Raw genomic sequence first — 25,981 nt, forward strand, 5'->3', positions numbered from 1 at the left:
TACCACCATTTGTTTTTCAATTTGTCCAGGAGGCCCTGTTCGTTCAGTTTAAGAACTGCCAGGTTAACTGGATTTCTTGAAATGATAAAACATCACATTCCGTCAGCAAAAAACCAGCAGTCATTCAGTCAGACAGACTTGCATTTCTATAGCACCTTTCACCACCGCAGGACGTCGGTAGGGGAGGGCGGTGGGGGAGGAATGGGGGGGTCGTAGGGTGGGGGGGGCTGGGGGAAGGGAGTTCAGCTAGGGAGGGGGTGGTACATGGGAGGGGGCGTTACATGGGAGGGGGTGGTACATGGGAGGGGGCGGTACATGGGAGAGGGCGGTACATGGGAAGGGGCAGTACATGGGAGGGGGCGGTACATGGGAGGGGGTGGTACATGGGAGAGGGTGGTACATGGGAGAGGGTGGTATACGGAGGGTGTGGTGGGATTGGGGTTGGGGAGGACAGTGTGGGGAGGGAAGCGGAGTGGGGATTTGGTGGGCTGGGGACTGGGCGAGGTAGTGTGGGGTGGGGGAAGGGGAGCAGGGAGTGAGACGGGGAAGGAGGAGTGGGGGAGGGGGAGGGGAGAGGGTGAGGGTGAGGGGTGGGGGAGGGGAGTGGACTGGGGGAGAGGGAGGGTGTAGGGGGAGATGGGGAGGAGGAGTTGGGGGATGGGGAGGGGGGATGTGGAGGGGAGGGAGTGGGTTGGGGGGGAGGGGGAGGTGGAGGGGAGAGGGGCAGGAGAGTGGGGGAGGGGAGGGGAGTGGGCCGGGGGGAGAGGGGAGGGGAGTGGGAGGGGGGATGTGGAGGGGGAGGGGAGTGGGAGAGGGGTGGGGTAGGGGGAGTGGGGGGGGAGAGGGGGAGGGGAGAGGGGGATGGGAGAGGGGGATGCGAGTGGGGGAGGGGAGGGGAGAGGGGGAGGTGGGGAGTGAGGGAGAGGGTGAGGGGGAGGGGAGTGGGGGAGGGGAAGGGGAGGAGGAGTGGGGAGAGAGGGGAGGGGAGGGGTGAGGGGGAGGGGAGTGGGGGAGAGGGAGGGGTGTGGAAGGGGAAGTGGGGGAGGGGAGGGGGAGGGGTGTGGAAGGGGGAGTGAGGGAGGGGAGTGGGGGAGCGGGAGGGGAGTGGGGGAGTGGGAGGGGAGTGGGGAGTGGGGGAGGGGTGTGGAAGGGGGAGTGGGGAGAGAGGGGGAGGGGGAGGGGAGGAGGAGAGGAGTGAGAGGGGTGAGGGTGAGGGGTGAGGGGGAGGGGAGTGGGGGTGGGGGAGGGGTGTGGAAGGGGGAGTGGGGGGGAGAGGGGGAGGGGGAGGGGATTGAGAGGGATGAGGGGAGGGGGAAGGGAGTGGGGGAGGGGGAGGGGTGTTGAAGGGGGAGTGGGCGGGGAGAGGGGGAGGGGAGTGAGAGGGGTGAGGGTAGGGGGAGGGGGAGGGGAGTGGGGGAGGGGGAGGGGAGTGGGGGAGGGGGAGGGGAGGGGGGAGGGGAGGGGGAGGGGTGAGGGGGAGGGGAGGGGGGAGGGGGAGCGGAGTGAGAGGGTTGAGGGTAGGGGGAGGGGGAGGGGAGTGGGGGAGGGGGAGGGGAGGGGGGATGGGGAGGTGGGAGGGGGAGGGGAGTGGGGGAGGGGAGGGAGGGGAGGGGAGGGAGGGGAGTGAGGGAGGGGAGGGAAGGGCAGGGCATGAAAGGAAATGTTTGGACCTTTATGTGTGTCTTTATATTCACAACATGGAGGTTGATCTCAAACATTAATCACATTATTATCCAACATTTCTGAACAACTTGACTTCTTCCACACGAGCAGATTGCCCCGGTTACTCGGGCAGAAAGCAGAGCGAGAGGAGGTCCTGAAAAAAATTATACTAACTGATTGTCCGAAGGTTGAGTAGGAAACAATCCAATTTCATACATTGTCTTGGAAATTCCAGCTCACAGGATCTCACTGACCAACCCGACAGTAAGACGTTATAATCGTTAGTTAGCAGTGTTCTACCGGTGCTGTGTTAGTTAGCAGTGTTAGTTAGCAGTTTTAGTTAGCTGTGTTAGTTAGCAGTGTTTTACTATTACTACTATTACTATTACAGCGTGGAGGCCCGACCTGCGGGAGACCATCAGCGGCAGGTCGGGGCCATAAAAGGAGCGGTGAGCGGTGACCATGGGCATCGTACCACGGCAAGGTACAGCGCGAGCTGGTGCAGGAGGGCGAGGGCAGCGAAGAGTGACGTCATCAAGGTCCAGGTCGCTGATTGGAGCGTGGGCAGGTACAGCAGGAGGGGCGAAGGAGCGGCGAGAGACTGTGGAGGGATGTGATTGGGGCCCAGGAGAGGCGTGAGTTCAGGGCCAGGGGCCCAGGGGCAGCACGGACCAGCCCACACTGCGATATGTGAGCGCACTGGGTCCATGCAGCAGAGCTGGTCTCCAGTTGTCCTGGTTAACCCTTGCCACTGGACCAAGACCTCACTCTGTCAAGCCCGTGTAGTGGCTGGTGTGCAACGGTCACCCCACGTTAAAACAATCCACCCACAGGCATCTCCCACCCTTCAGGATGTAGTTCGGGATCCGGAATATTAGGTCCTTCATTGAAACACCTGTGAACTCATCCCTTTTTGGGGTGGAAGCAAATCATCCTCATTTCGAGGGATTGCCTATGATGATGATGACTATTACTGTGTAAGTTAGCAGTGTTAGTTAGCAGAGTTAGTTAGCAGTGTTCTACCATTACTGTGTAAGCTAGCAGTGTTAGTTAACATTGTTCCACTGTTATGGTGTTAGTTAGCTGAGTTAGTTAGCCGAGTTAGTTAGCAGTGTTCCACTGTTACTGTGTTAGTTAGCAGTGTTCCACTGTTACTGTGTTAGTTAGCAGTGTTAGTTAGCAGTGTTCTACCATTACTATGCTGGTTAGCATTGTTATTCTATACAGCATATCATGACACAATGTTCTAATGAAGCAATGGCAGTTAATTTTTCAGTTAATACTGTTACACTACCAGTGTCAGTCTCACTGTTACACTATCAGACTCACTGTTACACTATCAGTCCCACTGTTACACTATCAGTCTCACTGTTACACTATCGGTCTCACTGTTACACTATCGGTCTCACCGTTACACTATCGGTCCCACTGTTACACTATCGGTCTCACTGTTACACTATCAGTCCCACTGTTACACTATCAGCCTCACTGTTATACTATCAGTGTCAGTGTTACACTATCAGTCCCACTGTTACACTATCAGCCTCACTGTTACACTATCAATGTCAGTGTAACACTATCTGTCCCATTGTTACACTATCAGTCTCACTGTTACACTATCAATGTCAGTGTAACACTATCAGTCCCACTGTTACACTATCAGTCTCACTGTTACACTATCGGTCTCACTGTTACACTATCAGTCCCACTGTTACACTATCGGTCTCACTGTTATACTATCAGTCCCACTGTTACACTATCGGTCTCACTGTTACACTATCGGTCCCACTGTTACACTATCGGTCCCACTGTTACACTATCGGTCTCACTGTTACACTATCAGTCCCACTGTTACCTATCGGTCTCACTGTTACACTATCAGTCCCACTGTTAAACTATCGGTCTCACTGTTACACTACCAGTCCCACTGTTACACTATCGGTCTCACTGTTACACTATCAGTCTCACTGTTACACTATCAATCCCACTGTTACACTTTCAGTCCCACTGTTACACTATCGGTCTCACTGTTACACTATCAGTCTCACTGTTACACTATCAGTCCCACTGTTACACTTTCAGTCCCACTGTTACACTATCAATGTCAGTGTAACACTATCAGTCCCACTGTTACACTATCAGTCTCACTGTTACACTATCGGTCTCACTATTATACTATCAGTCTCACTGTTACACTATCAATCAGTGTCAGTGTAACACTATCAGTCCCACTGTTACACTATCAGTCCCACTGTTACACTATCGGTCTCACTGTTACACTCAGTCCTACTGTTACACTATCAGTCCCACTGTTACACTATCAGTCTCACTGTTACACTCAGTCCCACTGTTACACTATCAGTCTCATTGTTACACTATCGGTCTCACTGTTATACTATCAGTCCCACTGTTACACTATCAGTCTCACTGTTACACTATCAGTCTCACTGTTACACTATCAGTCCCACTGTTACATTTTCAGTCCCACTGTTACACTATCAATGTCAGTGTAACACTATCAGTCCCACTGTTACACTATCAGTCCCACTGTTACACTATCAGTCTCACTGTTACACTATCAGTCTCACTGTTACACTATCAGTCCCACTGTTACACTATCAGCCTCACTGTTATACTATCAGTGTCAGTGTGACACTATCAGTCCCACTGTTACATTATCAGCCTCACTGTTACACTATCAATGTCAGTGTAACACTATCAGTCCCACTGTTACACTATCAGTCTCACTGTTACACTATCAATGTCAGTGTAACACTATCAGTCCCACTGTTACACTATCAGTCTCAATGTTACACTATCGGTCTCACTGTTACACTATCAGTCCCACTGTTACACTATCGGTCTCACTGTTATACTATCAGTCCCACTGTTACACTATCAGTCTCACTGTTACACTATCAGTCTCACTGTTACACTATCGGTCTCACTGTTACACTATCAGTCCCACTGTTACACTATCAGTCCCACTGTTACACTATCAGCCTCACTGTTATACTATCAGTGTCAGTGTTACACTATCAGTCCCACTGTTACACTATCGGTCTCACTGTTACACTATCAGTCCCACTGTTACACTATCAGTCCCACTGTTACACTATCAGCCTCACTGTTATACTATCAGTGTCAGTGTTACACTATCAGTCCCACTGTTACACTATCAGTCTCACTGTTACACTATCAGTCTCACTGTTACACTATCAATCCCACTGTTACACTTTCAGTCCCACTGTTACACTATCGGTCTCACTGTTACACTATCAGTCTCACTGTTACACTTTCAGTCCCACTGTTACACTATCAATGTCAGTTTAACACTATCAGTCTCACTGTTACACTATCAGTCTCACTGTTACACTATCAATCTCAGTGTAACACTATCAGTCCCACTGTTACACTATCAGTCTCACTGTTACACTATCGGTCTCACTATTATACTATCAGTCTCACTGTTATACTATCAGTCCCACTGTTACACTATCAATCAGTGTCAGTGTAACACTATCAGTCCCACTGTTACACTATCAGTCCCACTGTTACACTATCAGTCCCACTGTTACACTATCAATGTCAGTGTAACACTATCAGTCTCACTGTTACACTATCAGTCCCACTGTTACACTATCAGTCTCACTGTTACACTATCGGTCTCACTATTATACTATCAGTCTCACTGTTATACTATCAGTCCCACTGTTACACTATCAATCAGTGTCAGTGTAACACTATCAGTCCCACTGTTACACTATCAGTCTCACTGTTACACTATCGGTCTCACTGTTACACTATCAGTCCCACTGTTACACTATCAGTGTCAGTGTTACACTATCAGTCCCACTGTTACACTATCAGTCTCACTGTTACACTATCAATGTCAGTGTAACACTATCAGTCCCACTGTTACACTATCAGTCTCACTGTTACACTATCGGTCCCACTGTTAAACTATCGGTCCCACTGTTACACTATCAGTCCCACTGTTACACTATCAGTCCCACTGTTACACTATCAGTCCCACTGTTAAACTATCGGTCTCACTGTTATACTATCAGTCCCACTGTTACACTATCAGTCTCACTGTTACACTATCAGTCTCACTGTTACACTTTCAGTCCCACTGTTACACTATCAGTCCCACTGTTACACTATCAGTCTCACTGTTACACTATCAGTCTCACTGTTACACTATCAGTCCCACTGTTATACTATCAGTCCCACTGTTACACTATCAGTCTCACTGTTACACTATCAGTCTCAATGTTACACTATCGGTCTCACTGTTACACTATCGGTCCCACTGTTACACTATCAGTCCCACTGTTACACTATCGGTCTCACTGTTACACTATCAGTCCCACTGTTACACTATCGGTCTCACTGTTACACTATCAGTCCCACTGTTAAACTATCGGTCTCACTGTTATACTATCAGTCCCACTGTTACACTATCAGTCTCACTGTTACACTATCAGTCTCACTGTTACACTTTCAGTCCCACTGTTACACTATCAGTCCCACTGTTACACTATCAGTCTCACTGTTACACTATCAGTCTCACTGTTACACTATCAGTCCCACTGTTACACTATCAGTCCCACTGTTACACTATCAGTGTCAGTGTTACACTATCAGTCCCACTGTTACACTATCAGCCTCACTGTTACACTATCAATGTCAGTGTAACACTATCAGTCCCACTGTTACACTATCAGTCTCACTGTTACACTATCAATGTCAGTGTAACACTATCAGTCCCACTGTTACACTATCAGTCTCAATGTTACACTATCGGTCTCACTGTTACACTATCAGTCCCACTGTTACACTATCGGTCTCACTGTTATACTATCAGTCCCACTGTTACACTATCAGTCTCACTGTTACACTATCAGTCTCACTGTTACACTATCAGTCCCACTGTTACACTATCAGTCCCACTGTTACACTATCAGCCTCACTGTTATACTATCAGTGTCAGTGTTACACTATCAGTCCCACTGTTACACTATCAGTCTCACTGTTACATTATCAATGTCAGTGTAACACTATCAGTCCCACTGTTACACTATCGGTCTCACTGTTACACTATCGGTCCCACTGTTACACTATCGGTCTCACTGTTATACTATCAGTCCCACTGTTACACTATCAGTCCCACTGTTACACTATCAGTCCCACTGTTACACTATCAGTCTCACTGTTACACTATCAGTCTCACTGTTACACTATCAGTCCCACTGTTACACTTTCAGTCCCACTGTTACACTATCAATGTCAGTTTAACACTATCAGTCTCACTGTTACACTATCAGTCTCACTGTTACACTATCAATCTCAGTGTAACACTATCAGTCCCACTGTTACACTATCAGTCTCACTGTTACACTATCGGTCTCACTATTATACTATCAGTCTCACTGTTATACTATCAGTCCCACTGTTACACTATCAATCAGTGTCAATGTAACACTATCAGTCCCACTGTTACACTATCAGTCCCACTGTTACACTATCAGTCCCACTGTTACACTATCAATGTCAGTGTAACACTATCAGTCTCACTGTTACACTATCAGTCCCACTGTTACACTATCAGTCTCACTGTTACACTATCGGTCTCACTATTATACTATCAGTCCCACTGTTACACTATCAATCAGTGTCAGTGTAACACTATCAGTCCCACTGTTACACTATCAGTCTCACTGTTACACTATCGGTCTCACTGTTACACTATCAGTCCCACTGTTACACTATCAGTCCCACTGTTACACTATCAGCCTCACTGTTATACTATCAGTGTCAGTGTTACACTATCAGTCCCACTGTTACACTATCAGTCTCACTGTTACACTATCAATGTCAGTGTAACACTATCAGTCCCACTGTTACACTATCAGTCTCACTGTTACACTATCGGTCCCACTGTTAAACTATCGGTCCCACTGTTACACTATCAGTCCCACTGTTACACTATCAGTCCCACTGTTACACTATCAGCCTCACTGTTACACTATCAATGTCAGTGTAACACTATCTGTCCCATTGTTACACTATCAGTCTCACTGTTACACTATCAATGTCAGTGTAACACTATCGGTCTCACTGTTACACTACCAGTCCCACTGTTACACTATCGGTCTCACTGTTATACTATCAGTCTCACTGTTACACTATCAGTCTCACTGTTACACTATCAATCCCACTGTTACACTTTCAGTCCCACTGTTACACTATCGGTCTCACTGTTACACTATCAGTCTCACTGTTACACTATCAGTCCCACTGTTACACTTTCAGTCCCACTGTTACACTATCAATGTCAGTGTAACACTATCAGTCCCACTGTTACACTATCAGTCTCACTGTTACACTATCGGTCTCACTATTATACTATCAGTCTCACTGTTACACTATCAATCAGTGTCAGTGTAACACTATCAGTCCCACTGTTACACTATCAGTCCCACTGTTACACTATCAGTCCCACTGTTACACTATCAGTCTCACTGTTACACTATCAGTCTCACTGTTACACTATCAGTCCCATTGTTACACTATCAGCCTCACTGTTATACTATCAGTGTCAGTGTGACACTATCAGTCCCACTGTTACACTATCAGCCTCACTGTTACACTATCAATGTCAGTGTAACACTATCAGTCCCACTGTTACACTATCAGTCTCACTGTTACACTATCAATGTCAGTGTAACACTATCAGTCCCACTGTTACACTATCAGTCTCAATGTTACACTATCGGTCTCACTGTTACACTATCAGTCCCACTGTTACACTATCGGTCTCACTGTTATACTATCAGTCCCACTGTTACACTATCAGTCTCACTGTTACACTATCAGTCTCACTGTTACACTATCGGTCTCACTGTTACACTATCAGTCCCACTGTTACACTATCAGTCCCACTGTTACACTATCAGCCTCACTGTTATACTATCAGTGTCAGTGTTACACTATCAGTCCCACTGTTACACTATCGGTCTCACTGTTACACTATCAGTCCCACTGTTACACTATCAGTCCCACTGTTACACTATCAGCCTCACTGTTATACTATCAGTGTCAGTGTTACACTATCAGTCCCACTGTTACACTATCAGTCTCACTGTTACACTATCAGTCTCACTGTTACACTATCAATCCCACTGTTACACTTTCAGTCCCACTGTTACACTATCGGTCTCACTGTTACACTATCAGTCTCACTGTTACACTTTCAGTCCCACTGTTACACTATCAATGTCAGTTTAACACTATCAGTCTCACTGTTACACTATCAGTCCCACTGTTACACTATCGGTCTCACTGTTACACTATCAGTCCCACTGTTAAACTATCGGTCTCACTGTTATACTATCAGTCCCACTGTTACACTATCAGTCTCACTGTTACACTATCAGTCTCACTGTTACACTATCAGTCCCACTGTTACACTTTCAGTCCCACTGTTACACTATCAGTCCCACTGTTACACTATCAGTCTCACTGTTACACTATCAGTCTCACTGTTACACTATCAGTCCCACTGTTACACTATCAGTCCCACTGTTACACTATCAGTGTCAGTGTTACACTATCAGTCCCACTGTTACACTATCAGCCTCACTGTTACACTATCAATGTCAGTGTAACACTATCAGTCCCACTGTTACACTATCAGTCTCACTGTTACACTATCAATGTCAGTGTAACACTATCAGTCCCACTGTTACACTATCAGTCTCAATGTTACACTATCGGTCTCACTGTTACACTATCAGTCCCACTGTTACACTATCGGTCTCACTGTTATACTATCAGTCCCACTGTTACACTATCAGTCTCACTGTTACACTATCGGTCTCACTGTTACACTATCAGTCCCACTGTTACACTATCAGTCCCACTGTTACACTATCAGCCTCACTGTTATACTATCAGTGTCAGTGTTACACTATCAGTCCCACTGTTACACTATCAGTCTCACTGTTACACTATCAATGTCAGTGTAACACTATCAGTCCCACTGTTACACTATCGGTCTCACTGTTACACTATCGGTCCCACTGTTACACTATCGGTCTCACTGTTATACTATCAGTCCCACTGTTACACTATCAGTCCCACTGTTACACTATCAGTCTCACTGTTACACTTTCAGTCCCACTGTTACACTATCGGTCTCACTGTTACACTATCAGTCTCACTGTTACACTATCAGTCCCACTGTTACACTTTCAGTCCCACTGTTACACTATCAATGTCAGTTTAACACTATCAGTCTCACTGTTACACTATCAGTCTCACTGTTACACTATCAATCTCAGTGTAACACTATCAGTCCCACTGTTACACTATCAGTCTCACTGTTACACTATCGGTCTCACTATTATACTATCAGTCTCACTGTTATACTATCAGTCCCACTGTTACACTATCAATCAGTGTCAATGTAACACTATCAGTCCCACTGTTACACTATCAGTCCCACTGTTACACTATCAGTCCCACTGTTACACTATCAATGTCAGTGTAACACTATCAGTCTCACTGTTACACTATCAGTCCCACTGTTACACTATCGGTCTCACTATTATACTATCAGTCCCACTGTTACACTATCAATCAGTGTCAGTGTAACACTATCAGTCCCACTGTTACACTATCAGTCTCACTGTTACACTATCGGTCTCACTGTTACACTATCAGTCCCACTGTTACACTATCAGTCCCACTGTTACACTATCAGCCTCACTGTTATACTATCAGTGTCAGTGTTACACTATCAGTCCCACTGTTACACTATCAGTCTCACTGTTACACTATCAATGTCAGTGTAACACTATCAGTCCCACTGTTACACTATCAGTCTCACTGTTACACTATCGGTCCCACTGTTAAACTATCGGTCCCACTGTTACACTATCAGTCCCACTGTTACACTATCAGTCCCACTGTTACACTATCAGCCTCACTGTTACACTATCAATGTCAGTGTAACACTATCTGTCCCATTGTTACACTATCAGTCTCACTGTTACACTATCAATGTCAGTGTAACACTATCGGTCTCACTGTTACACTACCAGTCCCACTGTTACACTATCGGTCTCACTGTTATACTATCAGTCTCACTGTTACACTATCAGTCTCACTGTTACACTATCAATCCCACTGTTACACTTTCAGTCCCACTGTTACACTATCGGTCTCACTGTTACACTATCAGTCTCACTGTTACACTATCAATCAGTGTCAGTGTAACACTATCAGTCCCACTGTTACACTATCGGTCTCACTGTTACACTCAGTCCTACTGTTACACTATCAGTCCCACTGTTACACTATCAGTCTCACTGTTACACTCAGTCCCACTGTTACACTATCAGTCTCATTGTTACACTATCGGTCTCACTGTTATACTATCAGTCCCACTGTTACACTATCAGTCTCACTGTTACACTATCAGTCTCACTGTTACACTATCAGTCCCACTGTTACACTTTCAGTCCCACTGTTACACTATCAATGTCAGTGTAACACTATCAGTCCCACTGTTACACTATCAGTCCCACTGTTACACTATCAGTCTCACTGTTACACTATCAGTCTCACTGTTACACTATCAGTCCCACTGTTACACTATCAGTCCCATTGTTACACTATCAGCCTCACTGTTATACTATCAGTGTCAGTGTGACACTATCAGTCCCACTGTTACACTATCAGCCTCACTGTTACACTATCAATGTCAGTGTAACACTATCAGTCCCACTGTTACACTATCAGTCTCACTGTTACACTATCAATGTCAGTTTAACACTATCAGTCCCACTGTTACACTATCAGTCTCAATGTTACACTATCGGTCTCACTGTTACACTATCAGTCCCACTGTTACACTATCGGTCTCACTGTTATACTATCAGTCCCACTGTTACACTATCAGTCTCACTGTTACACTATCAGTCTCACTGTTACACTATCGGTCTCACTGTTACACTATCAGTCCCACTGTTACACTATCAGTCCCACTGTTACACTATCAGCCTCACTGTTATACTATCAGTGTCAGTGTTACACTATCAGTCCCACTGTTACACTATCAGTCTCACTGTTACACTATCAATGTCAGTGTAACACTATCAGTCCCACTGTTACACTATCGGTCTCACTGTTACACTATCGGTCCCACTGTTACACTATCGGTCTCACTGTTATACTATCAGTCCCACTGTTACACTATCAGTCCCACTGTTACACTTTCAGTCCCACTGTTACACTATCAATGTCAGTTTAACACTATCAGTCTCACTGTTACACTATCGGTCTCAATGTTACACTATCGGTCTCACTGTTACACTATCAGTCCCACTGTTACACTATCGGTCTCACTGTTATACTATCAGTCCCACTGTTACACTATCAGTCTCACTGTTACACTATCAGTCTCACTGTTACACTATCGGTCTCACTGTTACACTATCAGTCCCACTGTTACACTATCAGTCCCACTGTTACACTATCAGCCTCACTGTTATACTATCAGTGTCAGTGTTACACTATCAGTCCCACTGTTACACTATCAGTCTCACTGTTACACTATCAGTCTCACTGTTACACTATCAATCCCACTGTTACACTTTCAGTCCCACTGTTACACTATCGGTCTCACTGTTACACTATCAGTCTCACTGTTACACTATCAGTCCCACTGTTACACTTTCAGTCCCACTGTTACACTATCAATGTCAGTTTAACACTATCAGTCTCACTGTTACACTATCAGTCTCACTGTTACACTATCAATCTCAGTGTAACACTATCAGTCCCACTGTTACACTATCAGTCTCACTGTTACACTATCGGTCTCACTATTATACTATCAGTCTCACTGTTATACTATCAGTCCCACTGTTACACTATCAATCAGTGTCAGTGTAACACTATCAGTCCCACTGTTACACTATCAGTCCCACTGTTACACTATCAGTCCCACTGTTACACTATCAATGTCAGTGTAACACTATCAGTCTCACTGTTACACTATCAGTCCCACTGTTACACTATCAGTCTCACTGTTACACTATCGGTCTCACTATTATACTATCAGTCTCACTGTTATACTATCAGTCCCACTGTTACACTATCAATCAGTGTCAGTGTAACACTATCAGTCCCACTGTTACACTATCAGTCTCACTGTTACACTATCGGTCTCACTGTTACACTATCAGTCCCACTGTTACACTATCAGTGTCAGTGTTACACTATCAGTCCCACTGTTACACTATCAGTCTCACTGTTACACTATCAATGTCAGTGTAACACTATCAGTCCCACTGTTACACTATCAGTCTCACTGTTACACTATCGGTCCCACTGTTAAACTATCGGTCCCACTGTTACACTATCAGTCTCACTGTTACACTATCAGTCTCACTGTTACACTATCGGTCTCACTGTTACACTATCAGTCCCACTGTTACACTATCAGTCCCACTGTTACACTATCAGCCTCACTGTTATACTATCAGTGTCAGTGTTACACTATCAGTCCCACTGTTACACTATCAGTCTCACTGTTACACTATCAGTCTCACTGTTACACTATCAATCCCACTGTTACACTTTCAGTCCCACTGTTACACTATCGGTCTCACTGTTACACTATCAGTCTCACTGTTACACTATCAGTCCCACTGTTACACTTTCAGTCCCACTGTTACACTATCAATGTCAGTTTAACACTATCAGTCTCACTGTTACACTATCAGTATCACTGTTACACTATCAATCTCAGTGTAACACTATCAGTCCCACTGTTACACTATCAGTCTCACTGTTACACTATCGGTCTCACTATTATACTATCAGTCTCACTGTTATACTATCAGTCCCACTGTTACACTATCAATCAGTGTCAGTGTAACACTATCAGTCCCACTGTTACACTATCAGTCTCACTGTTACACTATCGGTCTCACTGTTACACTATCAGTCCCACTGTTACACTATCAGTGTCAGTGTTACACTATCAGTCCCACTGTTACACTATCAGTCTCACTGTTACACTATCAATGTCAGTGTAACACTATCAGTCCCACTGTTACACTATCAGTCTCACTGTTACACTATCGGTCCCACTGTTAAACTATCGGTCCCACTGTTACACTATCAGTCCCACTGTTACACTATCAGTCCCACTGTTACACTATCAGTCCCACTGTTACACTATCGGTCTCACTGTTATACTATCAGTCCCACTGTTACACTATCAGTCTCACTGTTGCACTATCAGTCTCAATGTTACACTATCGGTCTCACTGTTACACTATCGGTCCCACTGTTACACTATCAGTCCCACTGTTACACTATCGGTCTCACTGTTACACTATCAGTCCCACTGTTACACTATCGGTCTCACTGTTACACTATCAGTCCCACTGTTAAACTATCGGTCTCACTGTTATACTATCAGTCCCACTGTTACACTATCAGTCTCACTGTTACACTATCAGTCTCACTGTTACACTATCAGTCTCACTGTTACACTATCAGTCCCACTGTTACACTTTCAGTCCCACTGTTACACTATCAGTCCCACTGTTACACTATCAGTCTCACTGTTACACTATCAGTCTCACTGTTACACTATCAGTGTCAGTGTTACACTATCAGTCTCACTGTTACACTATCAGTCTCACTGTTACACTATCAGTCCCACTGTTACACTATCAGTCCCACTGTTAAACTATCGGTCTCACTGTTATACTATCAGTCCCACTGTTACACTATCAGTCTCACTGTTACACTATCAGCCTCACTGTTACACTATCAATGTCAGTGTAACACTATCAGTCCCACTGTTACACTATCAGTCTCACTGTTACACTATCAATGTCAGTGTAACACTATCAGTCCCACTGTTACACTATCAGTCTCAATGTTACACTATCGGTCTCACTGTTACACTATCAGTCCCACTGTTACACTATCGGTCTCACTGTTATACTATCAGTCCCACTGTTACACTATCAGTCTCACTGTTACACTATCAGTCTCACTGTTACACTATCGGTCTCACTGTTACACTATCAGTCCCACTGTTACACTATCAGTCCCACTGTTACACTATCAGCCTCACTGTTATACTATCAGTGTCAGTGTTACACTATCAGTCCCACTGTTACACTATCAGTCCCACTGTTACACTATCAGTCTCACTGTTACACTTTCAGTCCCACTGTTACACTATCGGTCTCACTGTTACACTATCAGTCTCACTGTTACACTATCAGTCCCACTGTTACACTTTCAGTCCCACTGTTACACTATCAATGTCAGTTTAACACTATCAGTCTCACTGTTACACTATCAGTCTCACTGTTACACTATCAATCTCAGTGTAACACTATCAGTCCCACTGTTACACTATCAGTCTCACTGTTACACTATCGGTCTCACTATTATACTATCAGTCTCACTGTTATACTATCAGTCCCACTGTTACACTATCAATCAGTGTCAATGTAACACTATCAGTCCCACTGTTACACTATCAGTCCCACTGTTACACTATCAGTCCCACTGTTACACTATCAATGTCAGTGTAACACTATCAGTCTCACTGTTACACTATCAGTCCCACTGTTACACTATCAGTCTCACTGTTACACTATCGGTCTCACTATTATACTATCAGTCCCACTGTTACACTATCAATCAGTGTCAGTGTAACACTATCAGTCCCACTGTTACACTATCAGTCTCACTGTTACACTATCGGTCTCACTGTTACACTATCAGTCCCACTGTTACACTATCAGTCCCACTGTTACACTATCAGCCTCACTGTTATACTATCAGTGTCAGTGTTACACTATCAGTCCCACTGTTACACTATCAGTCTCACTGTTACACTATCAATGTCAGTGTAACACTATCAGTCCCACTGTTACACTATCAGTCTCACTGTTACACTATCGGTCCCACTGTTAAACTATCGGTCCCACTGTTACACTATCAGTCCCACTGTTACACTATCAGTCCCACTGTTATACTATCAGTCCCACTGTTACACTATCAGTCTCACTGTTACACTATCAGTCTCAATGTTACACTATCGGTCTCACTGTTACACTATCGGTCCCACTGTTACACTATCGGTCCCACTGTTACACTATCGGTCTCACTGTTACACTATCAGTCCCACTGTTACACTATCGGTCTCACTGTTACACTATCAGTCCCACTGTTAAACTATCGGTCTCACTGTTACACTATCAGTCCCACTGTTACACTATCGGTCTCACTGTTATACTATCAGTCCCACTGTTACACTATCAGTCTCACTGTTACACTATCAGTCTCACTGTTACACTTTCAATCCCACTGTTACACTTTCAGTCCCACTGTTACACTATCGGTCTCACTGTTACACTATCAGTCTCACTGTTACACTATCAGTCCCACTGTTACACTTTCAGTCCCACTGTTACACTATCAATGTCAGTGTAACACTATCAGTCCCACTGTTACACTATCGGTCTCACTGTTACACTATCAGTCTCACTGTTACACTATCAGTCCCACTGTTACACTTTCAGTCCCACTGTTACACTATCAATGTCAGTTTAACACTATCAGTCTCACTGTTACACTATCAGTCTCACTGTTACACTATCAATCTCAGTGTAACACTATCAGTCCCACTGTTACACTATCAGTCTCACTGTTACACTATCGGTCTCACTATTATACTATCAGTCTCACTGTTATACTATCAGTCCCACTGTTACACTATCAATCAGTGTCAGTGTAACACTATCAGTCCCACTGTTACACTATCAGTCCCACTGTTACACTATCAGTCCCACTGTTACACTATCAATGTCAGTGTAACACTATCAGTCTCACTGTTACACTATCAGTCCCACTGTTACACTATCAGTCTCACTGTTACACTATCGGTCTCACTATTATACTATCAGTCCCACTGTTACACTATCAGTCTCACTGTTACACTATCAATGTCAGTGTAACACTATCAGTCCCACTGTTACACTATCAGTCTCACTGTTACACTATCGGTCCCACTGTTAAACTATCGGTCCCACTGTTACACTATCAGTCCCACTGTTACACTATCAGTCCCACTGTTACACTATCGGTCTCACTGTTATACTATCAGTCCCACTGTTACACTATCAGTCTCACTGTTACACTATCAGTCTCAATGTTACACTATCGGTCTCACTGTTACACTATCGGTCCCACTGTTACACTATCAGTCCCACTGTTACACTATCGGTCTCACTGTTACACTATCAGTCCCACTGTTACACTATCGGTCTCACTGTTACACTATCAGTCCCACTGTTAAACTATCGGTCTCACTGTTATACTATCAGTCCCACTGTTACACTATCAATCTCACTGTTACACTATCAGTCTCACTGTTACACTATCAGTCTCACTGTTACACTATCAGTCCCACTGTTACACTTTCAGTCCCACTGTTACACTATCAGTCCCAATGTTACACTATCAGTCTCACTGTTACACTATCAGTCCCACTGTTACACTATCAGTGTCAGTGTTACACTATCAGTCCCACTGTTACACTATCAGTCTCACTGTTACACTATCAGTCTCACTGTTACACTATCAGTCCCACTGTTACACTATCAGCCTCACTGTTACACTATCAATGTCAGTGTAACACTATCAGTCCCACTGTTACACTATCAGTCTCAATGTTACACTATCGGTCTCACTGTTACACTATCAGTCCCACTGTTACACTATCGGTCTCACTGTTATACTATCAGTCCCACTGTTACACTATCAGTCTGACTGTTACACTATCAGTCTCACTGTTACACTATCGGTCTCACTGTTACACTATCAGTCCCACTGTTACACTATCAGTCCCACTGTTACACTATCGGTCTCACTGTTACACTATCAGTCCCACTGTTAAACTATCGGTCTCACTGTTATACTATCAGTCCCACTGTTACACTATCAATCTCACTGTTACACTATCAGTCTCACTGTTACACTATCAGTCTCACTGTTACACTATCAGTCCCACTGTTACACTTTCAGTCCCACTGTTACACTATCAGTCCCACTGTTACACTATCAGTCTCACTGTTACACTATCAGTCTCACTGTTACACTATCAGTCCCACTGTTACACTATCAGTCTCACTGTTACACTATCAGTCCCACTGTTACACTATCAGTGTCAGTGTTACACTATCAGTCCCACTGTTACACTATCAGTCTCACTGTTACACTATCAGTCTCACTGTTACACTATCAGTCCCACTGTTACACTATCAGTCCCACTGTTACACTATCAGCCTCACTGTTACACTATCAATGTCAGTGTAACACTATCAGTCCCACTGTTACACTATCAGTCTCAATGTTACACTATCGGTCTCACTGTTACACTATCAGTCCCACTGTTACACTATCGGTCTCACTGTTATACTATCAGTCCCACTGTTACACTATCAGTCTCACTGTTACACTATCAGTCTCACTGTTACACTATCGGTCTCACTGTTACACTATCAGTCCCACTGTTACACTATCAGTCCCACTGTTACACTATCAGCCTCACTGTTATACTATCAGTGTCAGTGTTACACTATCAGTCCCACTGTTACACTATCAGTCTCACTGTTACACTATCAATGTCAGTGTAACACTATCAGTCCCACTGTTACACTATCGGTCTCACTGTTACACTATCGGTCCCACTGTTACACTATCGGTCCCACTGTTACACTATCAGTCCCACTGTTACACTATCAGTCCCACTGTTACACTATCAGTCTCACTGTTACACTTTCAGTCCCACTGTTACACTATCGGTCTCACTGTTACACTATCAGTCTCACTGTTACACTATCAGTCCCACTGTTACACTTTCAGTCCCACTGTTACACTATCAATGTCAGTTTAACACTATCAGTCTCACTGTTACACTATCAGTCTCACTGTTACACTATCAATCTCAGTGTAACACTATCAGTCCCACTGTTACACTATCAGTCTCACTGTTACACTATCGGTCTCACTATTATACTATCAGTCTCACTGTTATACTATCAGTCCCACTGTTACACTATCAATCAGTGTCAATGTAACACTATCAGTCCCACTGTTACACTATCAGTCCCACTGTTACACTATCAGTCCCACTGTTACACTATCAATGTCAGTGTAACACTATCAGTCTCACTGTTACACTATCAGTCCCACTGTTACACTATCAGTCTCACTGTTACACTATCGGTCTCACTATTATACTATCAGTCCCACTGTTACACTATCAATCAGTGTCAGTGTAACACTATCAGTCCCACTGTTACACTATCAGTCTCACTCTTACACTATCGGTCTCACTGGTACACTATCAGTCCCACTGTTACACTATCAGCCTCACTGTTATACTATCAGTGTCAGTGTTACACTATCAGTCCCACTGTTACACTATCAGTCTCACTGTTACACTATCAATGTCAGTGTAACACTATCAGTCCCACTGTTACACTATCAGTCTCACTGTTACACTATCGGTCCCACTGTTAAACTATCGGTCCCACTGTTACACTATCAGTCCCACTGTTACACTATCAGTCCCACTGTTACACTATCAGTCTCACTGTTACACTATCAGTCTCACTGTTACACTATCGGTCTCACTGTTACACTATCAGTCCCACTGTTACACTATCAGTCCCACTGTTACACTATCAGCCTCACTGTTATACTATCAGTGTCAGTGTTACACTATCAGTCCCACTGTTACACTATCAGTCTCACTGTTACACTATCAATGTCAGTGTAACACTATCAGTCCCACTGTTACACTATCGGTCTCACTGTTACACTATCGGTCCCACTGTTACACTATCAGTCCCACTGTTACACTATCAGTCCCACTGTTACACTATCAGTCTCACTGTTACACTTTAAGTCCCACTGTTACACTATCGGTCTCACTGTTACACTATCAGTCTCACTGTTACACTATCAGTCCCACTGTTACACTTTCAGTCCCACTGTTACACTATCAATGTCAGTTTAACACTATCAGTCTCACTGTTACACTATCAGTCTCACTGTTACACTATCAATCTCAGTGTAACACTATCAGTCCCACTGTTACACTATCAGTCTCACTGTTACACTATCGGTCTCACTATTATACTATCAGTCTCACTGTTATACTATCAGTCCCACTGTTACACTATCAATCAGTGTCAATGTAACACTATCAGTCCCACTGTTACACTATCAGTCCCACTGTTACACTATCAGTCCCACTGTTACACTATCAATGTCAGTGTAACACTATCAGTCTCACTGTTACACTATCAGTCCCACTGTTACACTATCAGTCTCACTGTTACACTATCGGTCTCACTATTATACTATCAGTCCCACTGTTACACTATCAATCAGTGTCAGTGTAACACTATCAGTCCCACTGTTACACTATCAGTCTCACTCTTACACTATCGGTCTCACTGGTACACTATCAGTCCCACTGTTACACTATCAGCCTCACTGTTATACTATCAGTGTCAGTGTTACACTATCAGTCCCACTGTTACACTATCAGTCTCACTGTTACACTATCAATGTCAGTGTAACACTATCAGTCCCACTGTTACACTATCAGTCTCACTGTTACACTATCGGTCCCACTGTTAAACTATCGGTCCCACTGTTACACTATCAGTCCCACTGTTACACTATCAGTCCCACTGTTACACTATCAGTCTCACTGTTACACTATCAGTCTCACTGTTACACTATCGGTCTCACTGTTACACTATCAGTCCCACTGTTACACTATCAGTCCCACTGTTATACTATCAGTCCCACTGTTACACTATCAGTCTCACTGTTACACTATCAGTCTCACTGTTACACTATCGGTCTCACTGTTACACTATCAGTCCCACTGTTACACTATCAGTCCCACTGTTACACTATCGGTCTCACTGTTACACTATCAGTCCCACTGTTAAACTATCGGTCTCACTGTTATACTATCAGTCCCACTGTTACACTATCAATCTCACTGTTACACTATCAGTCTCACTGTTACACTATCAGTCTCACTGTTACACTATCAGTCCCACTGTTACACTTTCAGTCCCACTGTTACACTATCAGTCTCACTGTTACACTATCAGTCTCACTGTTACACTATCAGTCCCACTGTTACACTATCAGTCCCACTGTTACACTATCAGTCTCACTGTTACACTATCAGTCCCACTGTTACACTATCAGTGTCAGTGTTACACTATCAGTCCCACTGTTACACTATCAGTCTCACTGTTACACTATCAGTCTCACTGTTACACTATCAGTCCCACTGTTACACTATCAGTCCCACTGTTACACTATCAGCCTCACTGTTACACTATCAATGTCAGTGTAACACTATCAGTCCCACTGTTACACTATCAGTCTCAATGTTACACTATCGGTCTCACTGTTACACTATCAGTCCCACTGTTACACTATCGGTCTCACTGTTATACTATCAGTCCCACTGTTACACTATCAGTCTCACTGTTACACTATCAGTCTCACTGTTACACTATCGGTCTCACTGTTACACTATCAGTCCCACTGTTACACTATCAGTCCCACTGTTACACTATCAGCCTCACTGTTATACTATCAGTGTCAGTGTTACACTATCAGTCCCACTGTTACACTATCAGTCTCACTGTTACACTATCAATGTCAGTGTAACACTATCAGTCCCACTGTTACACTATCGGTCTCACTGTTACACTATCGGTCCCACTGTTACACTATCGGTCCCACTGTTACACTATCAGTCCCACTGTTACACTATCAGTCTCACTGTTACACTTTCAGTCCCACTGTTACACTATCGGTCTCACTGTTACACTATCAGTCTCACTGTTACACTATCAGTCCCACTGTTACACTTTCAGTCCCACTGTTACACTATCAATGTCAGTTTAACACTATCAGTCTCACTGTTACACTATCAGTCTCACTGTTACACTATCAATCTCAGTGTAACACTATCAGTCCCACTGTTACACTATCAGTCTCACTGTTACACTATCGGTCTCACTATTATACTATCAGTCTCACTGTTATACTATCAGTCCCACTGTTACACTATCAATCAGTGTCAATGTAACACTATCAGTCCCACTGTTACACTATCAGTCCCACTGTTACACTATCAGTCCCACTGTTACACTATCAATGTCAGTGTAACACTATCAGTCTCACTGTTACACTATCAGTCCCACTGTTACACTATCAGTCTCACTGTTACACTATCGGTCTCACTATTATACTATCAGTCCCACTGTTACACTATCAATCAGTGTCAGTGTAACACTATCAGTCCCACTGTTACACTATCAGTCTCACTGTTACACTATCGGTCTCACTGGTACACTATCAGTCCCACTGTTACACTATCAGCCTCACTGTTATACTATCAGTGTCAGTGTTACACTATCAGTCCCACTGTTACAGTATCAGTCTCACTGTTACACTATCAATGTCAGTGTAACACTATCAGTCCCACTGTTACACTATCAGTCTCACTGTTACACTATCGGTCCCACTGTTAAACTATCGGTCCCACTGTTACACTATCAGTCCCACTGTTACACTATCAGTCCCACTGTTACACTATCAGTCCCACTGTTACACTATCGGTCTCACTGTTATACTATCAGTCCCACTGTTACACTATCAGTCTCACTGTTACACTATCAGTCTCAATGTTACACTATCGGTCTCACTGTTACACTATCGGTCCCACTGTTACACTATCGGTCCCACTGTTACACTATCGGTCTCACTGTTACACTATCAGTCCCACTGTTACACTATCGGTCTCACTGTTACACTATCAGTCCCACTGTTAAACTATCGGTCTCACTGTTACACTATCAGTCCCACTGTTACACTATCGGTCTCACTGTTATACTATCAGTCCCACTGTTACACTATCAGTCTCACTGTTACACTATCAGTCTCACTGTTACACTATCAATCCCACTGTTACACTTTCAGTCCCACTGTTACACTATCGGTCTCACTGTTACACTATCAGTCTCACTGTTACACTATCAGTCCCACTGTTACACTTTCAGTCCCACTGTTACACTATCAATGTCAGTGTAACACTATCAGTCCCACTGTTATACTATCAGTCTCACTGTTACACTATCGGTCTCACTATTATACTATCAGTCTCACTGTTACACTATCAATCAGTGTCAGTGTACCACTATCAGTCCCACTGTTACACTATCAGTCCCACTGTTACACTATCGGTCTCACTGTTACACTCAGTCCTACTGTTACACTATCAGTCTCACTGTTACACTATCAGTCCCACTGTTACACTATCAGTCTCACTGTTACACTCAGTCCCACTGTTACACTATCAGTCTCATTGTTACACTATCGGTCTCACTGTTATACTATCAGTCCCACTGTTACACTATCAGTCTCACTGTTACACTATCGGTCTCACTGTTACACTATCAGTCTCACTGTTACACTATCAGTCCCACTGTTACACTATCAATGTCAGTTTAACACTATCAGTCTCACTGTTACACTATCAGTCTCACTGTTACACTATCAATCTCAGTGTAACACTATCAGTCCCACTGTTACACTATCAGTCTCACTGTTACACTATCGGTCTCACTATTATACTATCAGTCTCACTGTTATACTATCAGTCCCACTGTTACACTATCAATCAGTGTCAATGTAACACTATCAGTCCCACTGTTACACTATCAGTCCCACTGTTACACTATCAGTCCCACTGTTACACTATCAATGTCAGTGTAACACTATCAGTCTCACTGTTACACTATCAGTCCCACTGTTACACTATCAGTCTCACTGTTACACTATCGGTCTCACTATTATACTATCAGTCTCACTGTTATACTATCAGTCCCACTGTTACACTATCAATCAGTCTCACTGTTACACTATCGGTCTCACTGTTACACTATCAGTCCCACTGTTACACTATCAGTCCCACTGTTACACTATCAGCCTCACTGTTATACTATCAGTGTCAGTGTTACACTATCAGTCCCACTGTTACACTATCAGTCTCACTGTTACACTATCAATGTCAGTGTAACACTATCAGTCCCACTGATACACTATCAGTCTCATTGTTACACTATCGGTCCCACTGTTAAACTATCGGTCCCACTGTTACACTATCAGTCCCACTGTTACACTATCAGTCCCACTGTTACACTATCAGTCCCACTGTTACACTATCGGTCTCACTGTTATACTATCAGTCCCACTGTTACACTATCAGTCTCACTGTTACACTATCAGTCTCAATGTTACACTATCGGTCTCACTGTTACACTATCGGTCCCACTGTTACACTATCGGTCCCACTGTTACACTATCGGTCTCACTGTTACACTATCAGTCCCACTGTTACACTATCGGTCTCACTGTTACACTATCAGTCCCACTGTTAAACTATCGGTCTCACTGTTACACTATCAGTCCCACTGTTACACTATCGGTCTCACTGTTATACTATCAGTCCCACTGTTACACTATCAGTCTCACTGTTACACTATCAGTCTCACTGTTACACTTTCAGTCCCACTGTTACACTATCGGTCTCACTGTGACACTATCAGTCTCACTGTTACACTATCAGTCCCACTGTTACACTTTCAGTCCCACTGTTACACTATCAATGTCAGTGTAACACTATCAGTCCCACTGTTACACTATCAGTCTCACTGTTACACTATCGGTCTCACTATTATACTATCAGTCTCACTGTTACACTATCAATCAGTGTCAGTGTAACACTATCAGTCCCACTGTTACACTATCAGTCCCACTGTTACACTATCGGTCTCACTGTTACACTCAGTCCTACTGTTACACTATCAGTCTCACTGTTACACTATCAGTCCCACTGTTACACTATCAGTCTCACTGTTACACTATCAGTCCCACTGTTACACTATCAGCCTCACTGTTATACTATCAGTGTCAGTGTTACACTATCAGTCCCACTGTTACACTATCAATCAGTGTCAGTGTAACACTATCAGTCCCACTGTTACACTATCAGTCTCACTGTTACACTATCAGTCTCACTGTTACACTTTCAGTCCCACTGTTACACTATCGGTCTCACTGTGACACTATCAGTCTCACTGTTACACTATCAGTCCCACTGTTACACTTTCAGTCCCACTGTTACACTATCAATGTCAGTGTAACACTATCAGTCCCACTGTTACACTATCAGTCTCACTGTTACACTATCGGTCTCACTATTATACTATCAGTCTCACTGTTACACTATCAATCAGTGTCAGTGTAACACTATCAGTCCCACTGTTACACTATCAGTCCCACTGTTACACTATCGGTCTCACTGTTACACTCAGTCCTACTGTTACACTATCAGTCTCACTGTTACACTATCAGTCCCACTGTTACACTATCAGTCTCACTGTTACACTATCAGTCCCACTGTTACACTATCAGTCTCATTGTTACACTATCGGTCTCACTGTTATACTATCAGTCCCACTGTTACACTATCAGTCTCACTGTTACACTATCAGTCTCACTGTTACACTATCAGTCTCACTGTTACACTATCAGTCCCACTGTTACACTTTCAGTCCCACTGTTACACTATCAATGTCAGTGTAACACTATCAGTCTCACTGTTACACTATCAGTCCCACTGTTACACTATCAGTCCCACTGTTACACTATCAGTCTCACTGTTACACTATCAGTCCCACTGTTACACTATCAGTCCCACTGTTACACTATCAGTGTCAGTGTTACACTATCAGTCCCACTGTTACACTATCAGCCTCACTGTTACACTATCAATGTCAGTGTAACACTATCAGTCCCACTGTTACACTATCAGTCTCACTGTTACACTATCAATGTCAGTGTAACACTATCAGTCCCACTGTTACACTATCAGTCTCAATGTTACACTATCGGTCTCACTGTTACACTATCAGTCCCACTGTTACACTATCGGTCTCACTGTTATACTATCAGTCCCACTGTTACACTATCAGTCTCACTGTTACACTATCAGTCTCACTGTTACACTATCGGTCTCACTGTTACACTATCAGTCCCACTGTTACACTATCAGTCCCACTGTTACACTATCAGCCTCACTGTTATACTATCAGTGTCA

At 43.9% G+C, this 25,981-nt stretch overlaps 1 protein-coding gene across 1 annotated transcript in view; it reads right to left on the bottom strand.

The window, feature by feature from the left end:
* LOC139261979 (glutamate receptor 1-like) overlaps nt 1–25,981 on the bottom strand; it is a 631,175-nt gene that overhangs the window by 19,368 nt on the left and 585,826 nt on the right. The window contains exon 14 of the mRNA XM_070877138.1: nt 1–75. This exon is cut by the window's left edge and continues 40 nt beyond it. Coding sequence (XP_070733239.1) covers nt 1–75 — 75 coding nt within the window. The remainder of the gene's footprint in view (nt 76–25,981) is intronic.

This window comes from Pristiophorus japonicus, chromosome 4, assembly GCF_044704955.1.
Source record: "Pristiophorus japonicus isolate sPriJap1 chromosome 4, sPriJap1.hap1, whole genome shotgun sequence".
Lineage (NCBI taxonomy): Eukaryota > Metazoa > Chordata > Chondrichthyes > Pristiophoridae > Pristiophorus > Pristiophorus japonicus.